The sequence below is a fragment of the Podarcis melisellensis genome (genome assembly GCF_964234715.1).
Source record: "Podarcis melisellensis genome assembly, chromosome: 5".
Lineage (NCBI taxonomy): Eukaryota > Metazoa > Chordata > Lepidosauria > Squamata > Lacertidae > Podarcis > Podarcis melisellensis.
Genome location: NC_138537.1, coordinates 14,969,069 through 14,986,127, shown reverse-complemented (window position 1 = coordinate 14,986,127; position 17,059 = coordinate 14,969,069). Strand labels below are relative to the sequence as shown.

Sequence of the window (17,059 nt, the reverse complement as noted above, 5' to 3'; positions counted from 1 at the left end):
GGGACACTATTTAATCAAAATGTCTGGGGCCAGCACTAAAACCATGACCTGGTCTGATTCAAACAAACCACAGTTCTGTATATTTGAACGCCATTGGGAACCGTGGTTTGTTTAAAAATCACAGGCAATATCCGCTGGTGCACAAAAGAGGAGGTGGGGGAGGGCATGACCCTAAGGCTTGTCATGACACATTCATGTAGCAGGAAATCACGGCTCACAGAATCATAGCCTATAGAGATGGAAGGGACCCCAAGGGCCATCTAGTCCAACCCCCTGCAATCTCAACTAGATCCTTCATAACAGATGGCCATGCAACCTCTGCTTAAAAATCTTCAAGGAAGGAAGGATGCATGTTACATCTCAAATGTCCAATTGTGTGGAGCTGGGGGAAGGCCGGAAAAAGTTGTGATAAATGCTGGGATCCTGGAAAAACTGGTTAAGGCATCTTAACCCACATTCAGCTCTCTTAAAAACGATGTGGACAACCTTCAAAGATCTGTGCACAATAGCATGGGAGTTGCTGCCCCAATAACTACTCTATTCTGAACTTAAAAATGGAAAGAGTAATGCTGGTGGTCAACAAAAGAGGTTGAAAGACTCTCTCAAGGCAAATCTTTTTTTAAAATGTAGTATAAACACCAACAATTGGGAAACACTGGCCTGCGAGCGCTCCAGTTAGAGAACAGCCTTTACCAAAGGTGTTGTGGACTTTGAAGAACTCAGGATGAAAGGGAGAAACGTGCTAAGAGGAAGGCACGCTTGGCAAACCCTCACCATGATCAACTCCCACTTGGAAACCTATGTCCCCACAGTAGAAGGACGTGTGGATCCAGAACTGGCCTCCACAGGCACTTATGGACTCACTGTGAAGACCGTGTTCATGGAAGACAACCTTACTCAGCTACAAGTGATCACCAAAGAAAGAAGCAGCAGCAGCTGTCCCAATGTGCTGTGTGAACTGAACCCAACACACCAATGAACACCAGTTTCCCCTGACCAAAGACAAAATGGGTGCAAAAACGATACTGGTTCCCAATTGCAATAGTGCTTACCAGCAAAGGGTTTATCAAGCTGAATCCAATCTTTAAAGACAAAGTTGCAATAATCCTTCCCATGCCAGAACCTGGTTTCACCCAGAAGCTCTCCAACGCCAGTTTTCATGCTCCGGATAGAACCTTTATCTGCCCCAAACAGGAAAACACACAGATTTATTGGAGAACTCAACAAACCGCACATCAACGTTACCCCACTGGCAACACCCAGCATAGATGCCAAAGCTAGTCTCTCGTTCAAATTGTACAGCAGCCAGGAACTCACCCTTCTATTCTCCTTTGCTTTCTTTTCTAATTCTTTCCTTTTACACCTAGAAAGTATTTTGCCATTTCTAATTTTGGCACTGTCCCTAGCAATTTCAATCCTTTTACTGTATAAACAAACAAGCACCAAAGCAAGCAAATGGGTTCAAAGCCTCAATTGCTCTATCTGTGTTATGGCTATAATAGCACTTACACACGACTGCTGAAAGGTTTGCCAATATAACGTATGTCGGCACTTCACATACCCTTGAGATCCAGCACAAGGGAGTGGTTAGGAGTGAGGAGATCCTGGTTTTAATCCCCTAAAAGCTCACTGTCTCTCAGCCTAATCTACTTCAGGGACAGAAGACAGAAATGTAATATAGCATTTTTGTTCCTGGAACAGCTAACTTTTTTTCTAGATGGTATACTGCTTTGAGATCTAGGTAAAGGTAAAGGGACCCCTGACCATTAGGTCCAGTCGTGGCCAACTCTGGGGTTGTGGCGCTCATCTCACTTTATGGACCGAAGGAGCCGGCGTATAGCTTCTGGGTCATGTGGCCAGCATGACTAGGCCGCTTCTGGCGAACCAGAGCAGCGCACGGAAACGCCGTTTACCTTCCCACCGGAGCGGTACCTATTTATCTACTTGCACTTTGACGTGCTTTCGAACTGCTAGGTTGTCAGGAGCAGGGACCGAGCAACGGGAGCTCACCCCATCACGGGGATTCGAACCACCGACCTTCTGATCGGCAAGCCCTAGTCTCTGTGGTTTAACGCACAGCGACACCCGTGTCCCTGTTTGAGATCTAGGAGGAGATAAACACCACAGCCCTTCTTGACTGAACATTCATGTGACGCCAAAATCTTAAGTCCTTCTTGCCTTATACCCACTGCCCGTCAAAACAGTGAGGACCTACTCACTGGAATCGCTGTCTATACTGCTCACGCTGTCTGCGTGGTGTAGGCCGTGCCGGTGGAGCTGCTTGTAGATGCTGAACCTGGCAAATCTCTTGGGTTTCCCTATTCCTTTCATCCTCAAAGGGTCCAGAGATTCGTCGTTGTTCTCCTGCAACTGCAGCTTCGTTGGGGGCTCTGGTGCAGGGACGGTGGCTGGCTGTTCGTCAGTGGGTTCAGCTGAAGGCTTGAGGCAGGAAAGAAGACAGGTTAAAGGCTCGTCTAAACAGTTGTGGTGGTGGTGGTGGGGAGAACATGGTACAGTCTTCAAAGGCCGTTTTGAAGGCAGATGGGCCAATAAAATGACTGAACACTCACTCCTGCAGAAAGCTAGAAGGGTTCATATACTTGCACATGAGAGGCTATTGGAAAGGTTGATGGGCTGGTTGGATGTATCCATGGACGGCTCTATCAACAACATTCTCCAAGCAATTGCAAAGCCAAATTCTCTCCCATGAAGTCAATCATAGACCCATAGAATTGTAGAGTTGGATGGAACCCCAAAGGTTACTAGTCAAACCCCCTGCAAGGCAGGAATCTCAACTGGAAAAGGGAAGAAGGAGAGGCTCTTAGGGCTCCCCCAATTGTGGGTCAGCCTAAATGAGGGGCCGGGACCAGGGATACAAATGTACATACAGCAAAAAATGTGTATATTTTTCATAGGTAAAGGTAAAGGTACCCCCTGACCGTTAGGTCCAGTCGTGGCCGACTCTGGGGTTGCGGCGCTCATCTCGCTTTATTGGCCGAGGGAGCCGGCATACAGCTTCCGGGTCATGTGGCCAGCATGACTAAGCTGCTTCTGGCGAACCAGAGCAGCGCATGGAAATGCTGTTTACCTTCCCGCCAGAGTGGTACCTATTTATCTACTTGCACTTTGATGTGCTTTCAAACTGCTAGGTGGGCAGGAATTGGGACTGAACAACAGGAGCTCACTCCATTGCGGGGATTTGAACCACCGTCCTTCTGATCGGCAAGCCCTAGGCTCTGTGGTTTAGACCACAGCGCCACCCACGTATATTTTTCATAGCTGTATACAAAAATGTGTTTATTAGGAAAAATTCGCACTAAAATGCTGAGGATTTTAAAAAATAATAATCAAATTTTAGATTGCTGCAGAAATGTGAAGAGCTGAATTTAAGGTTTTAAAAATGATAAATGGAGAGAACCAAAACCGGCAGATTCATTACCCCAATTATGAACAGAGAAACAATCTCAGATACAGCTCTGGAGATATATGCATCCCCCAGACCAACAGCTATGATTGTGGGATCTGGACTCACTGAGAGGTTGACCACAGATGCAGACTTGGTCGCTGTCATTCGTTTTGCGCTGCCGACGTCGGTCAGTCGGTGCTCATTGTCATCCCACCTGCCATAAGCCAAGTCGATGCCTCCAACAAAGGCTATGGACTGGTCAATGACCACCAGTTTCTCATGATGAGCCCACAAATAAACAGTTGAAGACACATGATCTGGGTGCCTCATTACCTGCATGGAAAAGGGAGAGAGATAAAATACCCAACTTTAAGCTCAAGTTATGTTGCAAGGAAAGCTGCCAATGGTTTTCAAAGACAATTTCTAAATCCCTGAGAAGACTTTACATTTCACGGTCACAATTTACAAGTGGGAACAGCAGCATAATGTTACAGTGTGAGAGGTTCTGTTTGGTGTACCAGACAGTCACCTCTGTCGTCTCCAGCATATTCCATTCCCTAATTGAGAGGTAACTGCTTTGAAAATGTCACACCTATTATATATATTAAAAAACACCATGGCATCCTCTCCAAAAGGGCTGTTTCTTCCTAAATTGATCCTGAAGTTACAAGCTCAGGATGGTATAGTACTGTATTTTTCTGTGCATAACACGCCCCCATGTATAAGGCAACCCCCCCTTTTTTGGACCGCAACAAAATAGTCCAAATAGCTGTTAATCACTCTACAGCCTGCCCACCACTGCAAATTGCATGCAACACCTGGCCACTAACCAGCTGCATGCTCGCTGCCAAAAGCCCCCTTGCCACCTCAACACAACCACAGCCAATTGCATGCATGCCTCGCCGCTACCGTAAATAGACGGCCCAATTGCCACAGCCAATCGTCAGCAGGCCTTGCCACAGCAACCAATCACATGTCCAATCGCTGCTGCCAATCTCCTGCTGGCTCCTGCCATTAATCGCCCATTCCCCCTCTGCTATCCGTGTATAAGACGACCTGAAATAATTTTGCCTATTATTTCTAAGGAAAAAAATATCGTCTTATACACGGAAAAATACGGTATTTCTTTTTTTTAATATGAATTTTATAAAAGGAATGAATAAGCATGCACATCATAAAGGGCATGAATACCTTGATGTTGGAGTGCAGGTGCATCAAGGTACGCTTGCTGTACTCACTGTTGATGCCAAGAGCAAGCTCCACCTCTTTATAGAGCATCACAAAGATTTTCACTCCTTGTTGCTATCAAAAAACAAAACAGGAGTTACGACTCTATGCAGATCTGACCAGTCAGAAACAAGATGGTTCATGGTCATTTTATAACACACTCTCTTTCGTTTGCAAGACCAAATTCCAGGTCTCCCACTGTGGAGGAAAACGGAAGTCTGTTGCCTGTGTACAGCAAACAAGGTACAAAAAATATATATATAATTGTATATCTTTTCCTTATTTTGCTTCTGCTAGTCATGAACGGCATTTCCCTAGATAAATCTGCCCATATACTTAAGCCATCATTCTCCAGACCTACCTTACGGTGATTAACTAGGAGCAGGGTCTTTTTGGTAGTGGCATGCTGCTGTGGAATTTGCTTCCCAGGGAAGTTTATGTGGACTCTTCTCTCATGAGCTGCTGTGGCAAGCTGCTGAGCTGTATCTAGCAGCTTCTCAGTGAACTGTTCTGAAGCCCTGGACTAACTCTGCCCATCCAGACTAGCCATTGGATCTTGCAGGACTGGCAGGAGTATAAAAGAACTTTCTGTTCCGGTTGAACAACAAGGTCTTCCTGAGCTCTGGGATGTTCCTATATCCTTAGTTGTTCTTTGGTCCTGACTTTTGGCTTGTCCCTTGGTCCTGTCTCCTGATATTGACTTACGGGTTGCTTCTTGATCCTTCCTCCTGATTTTAACCATGGATAAGCAAACATTCAGGTTGGCAGAGTGAAGACTGCAGCCACATCGTTGCCACCTTCAGAGAAACCACGAGCAGTAAATTAAGAAACTTGATTGCAGCTCATGGTTCTCCTGGGAGAGACAAACTACTGGCCTGGGTCTGGAGGTAATGGGGAGACAAACCATGGCTTAGCCCAAGAGAAAGCAGGAACGGAGGAGGAACACCATGGCCACAATCTTTGCACCAGAAACCTGCACATTTGCTTGTTTGAGCTAAGCCATGGTTTGGGCTTGAGCTGCATGCAAACTGGGTCTCTTTCTACAAGATGATGATGATGATACTACTACTACTACTACTACTACTACTACTACTAATTTATTTATACCCCACCCATCTGGCTGGGTTTCCCCAGCCACTCTGGGCAGCTTCCAACTGAATAGTAAAAACAATACAGCATCAGACATTAAAATCTTCCCTAAACAGGGCCACCTTCAGTTGTCTTTTAAAAGTAAAATAGTTGTTTATTGCCTTGACATCTGCTGGGTGGGTGTTCCACAGGGCAGGCGCCACTACCGAGAAGGCCCTCTGCCTGGTTCCCTATAACCTCACTTCTCACAGCAAGGGAACCACCAGAAGGCCCTCGGCGCTGGACCCCAGTGTCCGGGCTGGATGATGGAGGTGAACATACTCCTTCAGGTATACAGGACCAAGGCTGTTTAGGGCTTTAAAGGTCAGCACCAACACTTTGAATTGTGCTCGGAAATGTACTGGGAGCCAATGAAGATATTTCAGGACCGGTGTTATATGGTCTTGGCGGCCACTCCCTGTCACCAGTCTAGCATTCTGGATTAATTGCAGTTTCCGAGTCACCTTCAAAGGTAGCCCCACATAGAGTGCATTGCAGTAGTCCAAGCGGGAGATAACTAGAGCATGCACCACTCTGGCAAGACAGTCTATACTGCGGTTCTATATTGCAAAGGACATTTATTTTAGCTGGTCTATGCTTTTAAATGTTTGTTAACGGTGCTGCTATTGTAAGTTTTTCTTGCATTGTGTTTTATATCCAATTTAGACTGGCTATAAATAATTATATAGCTAAATAAAGAATACTTTAATAACCAAAAACTCACTCTAACAATACTGCTCAGTGTTTAAAATCTCATTAGTCCCCAAAGCAAGAGCAAGGAACCTTTGGTTCTCTAGGTGTTGATAAACTACAACTCCCAAAAAGCATGGCTAATGATCATAGGTGATGGGAATTGAGGTTTAACAACATCTGGAGAGTCAAAGGTTCCTCAACGGTTCCTCAATTAAAAATACTAATCATAGGACTGGCCTAGAAATCCCAAGTTCTGAAATCAGAACAAACTCGCCCCCGCCTGCCGTGTCCAAGAAAACTCTTCTCCCCTCTAGTGTGATAAAGAATTTTGTGTTCTTTCTGCATCTACTCGCTACACTTTCGTGAGTCTGAATGTTATGGATTGTTTGATTTCTATCTCAGTCCCAGAGTGCAAGGCAATATTCAGGGAAGGAGCCCATTTGCCACGAAGGGAGTAATCCTTTCTGACCCGTAAAAGCTTGAGAAGGCACTTAAGGTTCTCCTGACCGGGGCCTTTTATGATGATGACAGAAAGATCCCATTAAAATAATCTTTCACCTCAAGCTCAATATCACGCTCCGGCCCACATAAGAATAGAGTATGGAGTATGGAGACAGCCAAGCGAAATTCTCTCCTAATTAGATCTCTATCTCCCTTGGAGGAGATTGATGCCAACCATTATCCGTGTAATGAGAATCCATTCTGAAAGCAGGCACGTATTATAAATCAGGCTGCATTGCGATGGCAACTTCTCGAAAAGCCAATTTATGCTATCTACCGTTATCAACGTTTATATCATTCGCAGTTGGCCAAAGTGAGTACGCAGAGAAGAGTACAGCCAAGACCAGGCAGGAACACAGGATTAATGACGGGCAAGTCTGCTTCAGCTTACAACAAAAATCAGCTGTGCTTCCTAAGAGTTCAGATTGAACACCTATAAACTCTACAAAGGCTCTGGAACCCTGGTTTGCTTCCAAGGTAAAGGTAAAGGTACCCCTGCCCGTATGGGCCAGTCTTGACAGACTCTAGAGTTGTGCGCTCATCTCACTCTAGAGGCCGGGAGCCAGCACTGTCCGCAGACACTTCTGGGTCACGTGGCCAGCGTGACGAAGCTGCTCTGGCAAACCGGCACCAGAGCATCACACGGAAACGCCGTTTATCTTCCCGCTGTAAAGTGGTACCTATTTATCTACTTGCACTTAAGGGTGCTTTCGAACTGCTAGGTGGGCAGGAGCTGGGACCGAACGACGGGAGCTCACCCCGCCGCAGGGATTCGAACCGCCAACCATGCGATCGGCAAGTCCTAGGTGCTGAGGTTTTACCCACAGCGCCACCCGTGCCCCCTTTGTTTGCTTCCAAGGAAGGCTCCTAATCTCTACCCCTTGTTACCCCTTCCCCCGTCCTCAAGCTATGCGTGTTTCAGAGGGGGAACAGGGTTTGGTAAGACCATCAGGATGGCGGTCAGACATCCCTCAATGCAGAGCATCTGGGCAAACAATGACAATTAACGCACAGGAAGTTCATAGATATAAGAGAGGAATCCCTTCAGGAACTTCCCCTGATAGCTTTCTGCCTACACGTTCTCAGCCAAGGGGGATTAAGGAAGTAGAGGGAATATTTAGAGCCTTTAGGAGAGCCAAGATGGCTTTTGTATTGCTCTCCTCTACTATTTTATGGCTTACATACTTATGTATGTATGTTTGTGTTGTGCAATTGTCAATATTCATTCTGTATTTGAGACCTTAGAATTACTATGACACTTCAATTTCACCAAGTGTTTACAAGTGAACCACTCTCTTTCAGCCTCAGTTTCCTGTCTGCAATATGGGGATAATACTGGCCTAGCCATAGGCGCTAACTCTATGGGGATGAGGACACTTCAGCCCCCTAAAGTGTGTGTGTGGGGGAGGCCTAATAGTGGTGTTCGGCCTTGTCAGGCCTAGCGATCTCCTCCAGACACACATGATGTCACAAGGGTGTGTCACACGTGTCATATCACGCACACACGATGAGCCCCCACCCCAAGTCAGGCGGAACTCAGTGCCTCTGGGCTTAGCTTTCAGAGCTGTGGAACGACTTGGAGAGCACAGCAAACTTACAGCTTTCCGCCTCAAAATGCAGTCTAATCTCCAACGGTTGCCTTCCACCACTGGCCGTTTCATGAATATCTCTGGGCTCAGCCTGAAAGAAAGAAAGAAAAGTTGGTTGCACCAACTTCAACTATATTTTCAAATATAAGCATATCTATTGGAAATTGTTTTTATTAGCAGTAGTACTACTAGTAGTAGATCTATTACCTGCCCTTCAAAAGCAGGTCCCAGGGGAGGTTATAACAAGTAAAAACTCAGAATTAAAAACAGTTCAGCATGTTACCTCCAGAAGAATGGGGTAAGTTCTGAAAACACAATCGCAAGCATCGAAGGCCACCCCTACCTACATCTGTAAAAACAGCGTATCCGCCCTGATGCATTAATAAATAAAAAGCCCCTTGGAATGATTTATTTTCTGAATGTTCTTTTTATCCATTGTTTTCAACAATGCTGCAGTATATGTGACGGCCGACATCTGTGATTTGAGTCAACAAATCTATTGTTTGTGGAGTGAGCTCACGGGGGAATTTGTCACTCAAGTTCTGAGGAGCAGCAGCAGCAGAAGCTCCTGTTAAATCCAGAGCACATGCAGGACACCATGCTATCTTAGCCAACATGAATTATTCTGAAATTACTGCAGCTGTTATGTAAATTAGACCCAAATCTATTCATGCAGTGCAAAACGTAATGGTGTTTACTTTCCAGTGGGTGCCGCAAGACGTACTCCCCTGTACGTGAGCTTAGGGCGGCAGCACTTAGGGCAAATCCAATATGTTGAGGGCTGCCATATTTATCATTTGTAAAGGAATGGGAGGTGTGCTTTTCCCCCTCCAAAATCAAAAGGTACACACAGATGGTGCTAGGTGAATTGAATCTACTGCCCCATGCTCCACCTTTCCAATGTTTTTTTTTTTCCAGCCTGAATCCATTGCTGAAAGTGAGCCATAAAGATGAGATAAGTTCCTGAAGTGTTGGAGCTTTTCGGTCACAAATTTGGGGCATGAAATCAGGGGTCGGGACGAAATGGGGTGGTTTCAGATGATGAAAGCAGATTTGGGGGTAGATTTTAGGTAGCCATTTTTTAGGTCCTAGCATTTTCCACACACAAAATTGCCTCTCATATCAAGGCTATATTATGCAAGGGTGGTGGTGGTGGTTTGCAGCGGGGGCTAAATTGATGGTATTGGTGGTTTTTGTTTTTTTTTAAATACATGTTCAAAATGGAAAAGTGCCCAACTGAAAATCACTAGAGGCTGGTTCATTAGGCTGAATGCAGCATTGGAGAATTCCGATGGAAACAGAAGCTTAAATTGCCAATGTTCACTTTTCCATCCCACATCCGGAATGCAAATCACTTCGATAGATATGATCGCCGTTTGCTGTTACAATTTTCAGTCTCCGAACAATACATAACTGATGATGTTTCCTTCCCATCGAAATGAATGGTATGGAGTAACAGAATAATTACATAATTAACTGTGTAATTAATTACATAATTAACTATGTAAAGTTCTGCCAAACAGCTGACAGCAAGAGGAATAACAGTTTTTTGGTCAGAAGTCAAATGAATGAAGAATGGAAACAGAGCTAAATATGGGAAACATGGATGAGAATGGAAATCAGTGCCCTCTTGCCCCACCAACCTCAAAATTTCCAAAAGGTGGTGCTTTGTCCTGGATCTTAGGCAATAATAAAAGCTCAACAACTTTTGGTGTGTCCTGGTTTTTACTTTTTGAAATATGGCAACCCTACCTATTTCCCTCACAGAGTGGTTTATCAATCCACTTCTCTTCTCAGGGAACTATGGGAACTGGAGATCTGCAAAGGAAAGTGGTCTCTTCTAACAACTCTCATCACCTTCAACAAACTACAGCTCCCAGAATTCTTGAGGGGAAGCCGTGACATCAGAGTGCCTTAAATGTATGGTGCAAATGTGGCCTTACTAATGACCAGTCAAGGGGTGATTCTGCCGGTCAACCTACTGTTAGGTCTCCTTACCTTCTGCCACAAATGTTACCAGGCAAGCACTACAGAAACACCCTCCCTCCCTCTCCAATTTTGCCAACTGTAAATGAGCCATCAATTTTTTGGGGGTGTGGGTGGGTGACATTTTCACTCAGTCCTAGTTCCGCTTGCCTCACTTCTATGTTGCATATTTAGATGTAAATATTGCCCTTTATATGGGAACGGAACAAATGTGTGTGAATAATAATAATAATAATGGCTGCCACTGTCATGTCTATCTTAGTCCTTACTCTGGGTGCATAATGACATTTCCATTCCTGCCAAATGGAAAATCCAGTCTGCACCAGTGCTTGAATGATAAGGGGAAAGTGGGGAGCTGGAGGATTCTGGAAACAGTAGCTTAGAGAACTGGTAGAAAAGATAAACGGGCAAGTATCCCCTCCCCTGTAATTTCAGCACCAGTCTTTGTGCCTCACATCTTTCAATTGGGCTGCTAAGTGTTAAGAGAAGGCAGCTTACAAACCTCGATTCTTCACAAGAAGGTGAAAACGCAAACATGGAAAACTAAGCACTGGTTGAAAAGTTACTTCTCTCTTTCTCTCATTTTCATTTTTGGCTGGTTCCACTTTGGTTTCCTGGCCAAGTGTCCTGAAAAGACCTTTACAGCAAAGCAACATAAAACACCCTGTCTCTGCGACTGTTGTTTCTGTTTCCAAACCATCTGGTCCTGCTGTTCAGCCTCCATGCTGAAAGGGCCCTTAACAGAGCAGCCTTAGAAGATTTTAATGGAAGGCAGTCAACCCGGTGCCCTCCAGATGTTTTTTGAACTACAACTCCCATCAGCCCTTAGTCAGCATGGTTTGTGATGTAACATGGAATCTAGCTGGGTTTTTCTGAACCCCACAAACCTGGTTACGTCACTGGTGGCGTGAGGGCTGTGTGGGCATTGAACACTTTGGCCTGGGGACCTGCTGACTGGGGGTGGATGGGAGTTCCAATCCAAAACCTCTGGTTTTGGCAAAGGGAAAGCTTTAGGAAGCAAATGTGTGTGTTCACGCAAGACAGATGGAGATAGAGAATCAAACCATGCAAATTAAATACTAACCACCAATCTGTGATGAAGATCTCTTCCTTGGCAGCTTCCATGGCATTGGCGACGTCTTCAAAGTACCCCTTTGCATTCACGTACCTAAAAGCAACGGCAGTAGTTTGATTTCTGTCCAACTGAGAGGGAAAGAGAGGAGGAAGGGGAATAGCAAAGGTATGCCCAGCAGGCCTCATACGGTTAACCTTTCATGTAGTTTGGGACAAAGACAGAGGGACACAAACAGATATGAAAAAAAGAGTCATTCGCTGGGGGTGGGAAGAGAAGCGACTTCATTCGCTGCTCCTGGCAGTTGCCACCCCCACCCTAAAATTGCACCCGGACACTGTGTGCGGTGTCTGTTGTCTGCCACACACACAGGCTGAAGGTTAAGTAATTAATTTTTTTTCAAATCTACAGTATGAACCCAACATAAAAAAGAATGAACTGATTGTGATTTTAATGAATGTGTTACAAAACAAATGAGTTTTGACAACAAACAAAAAGTCTATCCAGAAACCAAGAAAATTGCCCTTGTGTGCCTCAAAATAATATTTTGGGTCACTAGAGGCCAAAGTAGATGTGATGTAGGAGTGCTCCTTTTTTTGGAAAAGAAAAGGAAAAAAAGATGAGGATGATGATTTATTTATACCCCGCCCATCTGGCTGGGTTTCCCATGCATTGATAAAAGTGCTAACACAAAATGGTACAATGGACAGCAAAAAAAACAGAAAAAGAAAGAAGAAATACTTGTGTTCTGTAGTGGTGAGGACTGTCATAAAGAAAAGTCCTGAATGTGGGACATGCATACACATATAACCACCCACTTAATAATAATAATAATATCTTTATTGTCATTGCCCCCTCTCGGGGACAACAAAATTACTTAATGTAATGTATTAAAATAAAATAAAACAGCCACAATAGATTAGGACCAGAGTGTTGTTGTTGTTTTTTAAAAAAAGAAACCTTTCCCTGCAGTTCCATTTCCCCAGTTGAAACTCTAGCTGCATAATTCCTGGATGTTTACTCCCACTGGACATGCAGTAGCTTGAGGGGGAATTTTGCTCGGCAATTTACTAAATCTTAATCAAGGTGTAGCGGACAGTTTCATTAGGAAGGCCAATTTCCCACAAAAAGCTGAAAGGCAGAGATTCTTCGCAGTATAATTACATCACATTTGGGGGTTTGCACACTGGAGTCCACAGAAACTAGCTGAGAGAACAAGATTGCCGCCTTTCCCCCCCCCCCTTTTGATGGTATGGTTCCTGTGTCATCAACGGGCAGATAGTCAACAGGATTTGCACCTCACCGCACCTCACGCTGGGGAAAGCTATGAGAGCAGTGAGCCACCTCTTACCACTTTGCCAAGGTGTTCCCCTGGACAGCTGCGTAAGAGCCAAATCTGTGATGTTTGAGGAAGTTAGTGCCGTTTTTCTGAATGAATTCTTCTATCCCTTGGCACCACCAGAGAGCATGTCTGTAGCTGTTGCACTTCAAAATCAGTGACCTGGAAGGGGGAAATAAAGCCATGCAATGAGAGGGGGAAAATTATTTATTATTATTATTTATTTTATTTCTATACTGCCCTATACCTGAAGGTCTCAGGGCGGTTCACATTAAAAGAAAAGAAAAGGAAGACCAAACAATAAAATCTTGATTTGGGAGGCAGTATTGGCTTGCCGATCAGAAGGTTGGCGGTTCGAATCCCCGCCACGGGGTGAGCTCCCATTGCTCAGTTCCTGCTCCTGCCAACCTAGCAGTTTGAAAGCACGTCAAAGTACAAGTAGATAAATAGGTACCACTCCGGCGGGAAGGTAAACGGTGTTTCGTGCACTACTCTGGTTCCGCCAGAAGCTGCTTAGTCATGCTGGCCACATGACCCGGAAGCTGTACGCCGGCTCCCTCAGCCAATAAAGTGAGATGAGCGCCGCAACCCCAGAGTCATCCGCGACTGGACCTAATGGTCAGGGGTCCCTTTACCTATCTCTCTGAATACTAGTTACTGAAAGTCACAAGGAGAGAGAGGGTTCCTGAACTCAGGTCCTGCTTGCAGATTTCCCATAGGTATCTGACTGACCACTGTGTAAATAGACTGCTGGAATATATGAGCCTTTGGTCTGACCCAGCCATGTTCTGATCTTCTTATGTTGACTTGGCAAGCAGGTTATTTTCATTTTACTGATGATCGCTTAAGAAGGTACGTAGTTTTGTTTCAGAAGCTGGCACTATATAGAGATGGTGATCCAAAGGCAGTGCCTTAATCCATGCAGGAAGATGGATGAACGAACACAGTGGGGCCGTTTTGGACATTTCCCTCCAAATCTGCTGCCCTCTGCAGCACCAGCTGTTTTCCAAACCACTGTCTGGAGACTCTGGGGACTGAACCCAGGGCTTTCTGAATGCAAAGCAGACGTTCTACAACTGAGCTACAGCCTTTCCCTTGTAGACTGTGCTGAGACAGGAAGTGAGGGAATTTGTCTACCAGAGAAATTCTTCCTTGGTCCCGAATATGGTGGCCGAAGGTACCCTAGCAAGGTCTTCACACTACCCTGCCCACCTTCATTTAGCTAACAGATCCTTCTCCACAAACGGCACAATGCTGAATTTGACTGCGCTATATATAGCAGCTCTTAAAGTTACCAAGGAGGCCCAAGGCACAGAGAGCAAGTGGTTATGTATCACAAGGTTATCAATATTTGACAAGTCTTGTTCAGTCAGGTGAATAATGAAGAGTGTCACAAATAGGGAGTTGGGTAAATATCCCAAATATGGCTTCTCTATTTTTCGTTTTCCCAGTATTAAGTTCAGTTCTCCATGTTTCTATGTCAGTCTGCATTTCCCTCCCTACTCAGAGCATTTTAGTGTGGATTTTGCCTCACAAATACCCATGCAATTTTGCCTAATATAAACATTCTTGCAAAGCAATTTTTCCTAATATAATTCATTTGCATACATTACTTTAATATATATATATTTGTGTGCGCTTACACTTTTATCTTAGCACATACCCTTTCTCTTTTTTTGCACACATTACGTGGGTGTGTAACTGCACCCCAATCTTCAGAAGTGTGAACCTTGAAGAATGGCTGTGTTTCAATTTGCTGTATTGTTTCAATGGCGCAAAGGAGATGCAAAGTTTGCCTTTCAGTGTGAACTGAATCGAATCTCTCCCACATTCCTAACCACAAGACGTGGCGTGAAAAGCTCTCACCTGGAGAGATTGTCTATTCGTAGCCCGTGTTTCGTTTCTGTCTCTTTCTTGCCAATCTTTATGCTGAACTCTTTATCTACCAGTAAGACAAAGGAAATGGCTCCACTGTCTGGCTTCATGTACAAGAGAAAAGAGTCCTTGACTACTAGCCACCTAGGAAAGAGATACAAAACAAAACAAACACACACAAAATTACATATATTCATCAGGGCTTCAACATTTAGCCCATGAATCGGTAGCTGAAACAACGAAAACCCTTTGTGATCAATTACAAAACTGTCCCTAATTAAGCAGGCTTTTTTATATGGTTAATTGTTTTTTAATACATGTGTTTGCAGAAATCGCAAGTGGCTGTGGCTCAGTGGCAGAACATCTGCTCCGCACACAGAAAGGCATGTGTACAATCTTCGCCATCTCTAGTGTTATAGGGAAAAACTGCTCCTTTTCCCTTATGGGGTATCCAAGAGGCCGTATAAGAGTCCTTAAGTGGGTTCCCTATCAGTAGGAGAAAATAACAGAGACCAGCCAGAGAATGTTGAGAAGCAAAGCAGCTAGTAAGCCTGATCTTTATTAAACTGTTGCAACATGGTCCTCACTAACCACACGCAGGAAGGAGGAGGAACCCAGAACAATGGTGTGCCAGCCCTTATATAGACTCTTGAAACTGCCCACCCTGTATCTCAGGACCACCCCCCAAAAAAAAATCATACATACATCACAGAAGGAGGTAGTCTACAGCAGAAATACACCACAGGATACCTGACAATGGCTACTGGTTGCTTTACCTGGGCAGCCCAGCCATTCTTTTGTGTCTGGGGGGGGGCGTGACAAGAAGGCACCCTGTGGGGGTTTGTGGCGGCGTGAGCAGCCATCATGCCACCGCATGTGAAGAATCCTCCATTCGTGGGTGCAGCCACGAGCAGAGGATCCCAGCGCTGGTGGCAAACCGCTATGTACAGCGCATGTGCGGCGTTGCACGCATGTGCTGTACATTACGATGCTGCACATGCATTGTACATAGCGGTTTGCTGCTCAAGCAGCATACAGATGGCAGTGGATCCCTCCATCGCCGCTACAGCCGCATGTAGAGGATTCTCCGTTCGCGGCTGTAGCGGCGAAGGAGGGATCCCAGCACCGTCCGTACGGCGCTGGAGCACCGCCGCCGGCAAACCGCTATGTTCAGCGCATGTGCGGTGCTGCTACGTAGGGCGCATGCGTTGTATGTAGTGATGCTGTGCATGCACCCTACGTAGCGATGCCCCACCCCGGGTGTCACGACGCCTTCGTTCGCCCCTGACTCTGCCACCTCAGGATTCTACCACCTTGATTTTGTCTCTGTGTGTGGAGCTGGCCAGGGTGTTCCTGCCCAACATGGTAAGCCACAACATGGAGCCTGGGCTAGTGACCCATGCAGACCTTGCCCAACCCAGAAATAAATGAGGCTTCCTGGTTAGACTGGGATTTGTGCCTTGACAATACCAGCCCTCACTCCTGTCCCTTTGGCTTGTGACTTCTGGCTCCCGATTTATCTCATTGTGTGAGCACCTGAGGCCCAGCCCTGCAGGGCTGGGACACATGTGAATCAGAATTCCGAATGGTTTATTTATAAAGGCATGCTTCCTTAATTCCAGTAAAGTTAATGGGAAGGGTACTGCAATGCTTTGAAAAAGGTTTAATTGCCAAGCAACAGGCTCTGCAGCATAACAGACACCAATCTGGGTGGGGTGGGGGGAGAGATGGCAATCACTTTCTTCAACATACACTTCCTAAGAACTGTGGGAGGAGGAGCTGATTAATAGCTAAAATCTCTTCAAAGCTATTTTTAACCATCTGGGCATGGGCACACGTAATTGGTGTACTGAAATGCACATTTTGCAAAGCTTCGTTCTTGGAATGCATGCATTTACCCCAAGGGGAAGGAAATTGCGCTTAGGAACATAGGAAGGTGCTTTTGTCAGGTCATTGATCCAAATAGCTCAGTACAGTGGTACCTCAGGTTAAGTACTTAATTCGTTCCGGAGGTCCGTACTTAACCTGAAACTGCTCTTAACCTGAAGCACCACTTTAGCTAATGGGGCCTCCTGCGGCTGCCGTGGTGCCGGAGCACGATTTCTGTTCTCATCCTGAAGCAAAGTTCTTAACCTGAAGCACTATTTCTGGGTTAGCGGAGTCTGTAACCTGAAGCGTATGTAACCTGAGGTACCACTGTACTGTCTACACTGACTGGCAGAAGTAGTCCATTGTTTCCAGCA

The 17,059-nt window shown here is 45.4% G+C and overlaps 1 protein-coding gene across 2 annotated transcripts in view; it reads right to left on the bottom strand.

Moving 5' to 3' along the window:
• Nucleotides 1–17,059, bottom strand: part of PLD1 (phospholipase D1) — a 130,814-nt gene that overhangs the window by 30,756 nt on the left and 82,999 nt on the right. For both annotated transcript variants that reach the window (XM_081910830.1, XM_081910829.1), the window contains exons 9-16: nt 14,808–14,960; nt 12,954–13,103; nt 11,615–11,698; nt 8,554–8,635; nt 4,598–4,708; nt 3,533–3,739; nt 2,220–2,439; nt 1,053–1,181 (exon numbers count right to left, since the gene is read on the bottom strand). In XM_081910830.1, coding sequence (XP_081766956.1) covers nt 1,053–1,181; nt 2,220–2,439; nt 3,533–3,739; nt 4,598–4,708; nt 8,554–8,635; nt 11,615–11,698; nt 12,954–13,103; nt 14,808–14,960 — 1,136 coding nt within the window. The remainder of the gene's footprint in view (nt 1–1,052; nt 1,182–2,219; nt 2,440–3,532; nt 3,740–4,597; nt 4,709–8,553; nt 8,636–11,614; nt 11,699–12,953; nt 13,104–14,807; nt 14,961–17,059) is intronic.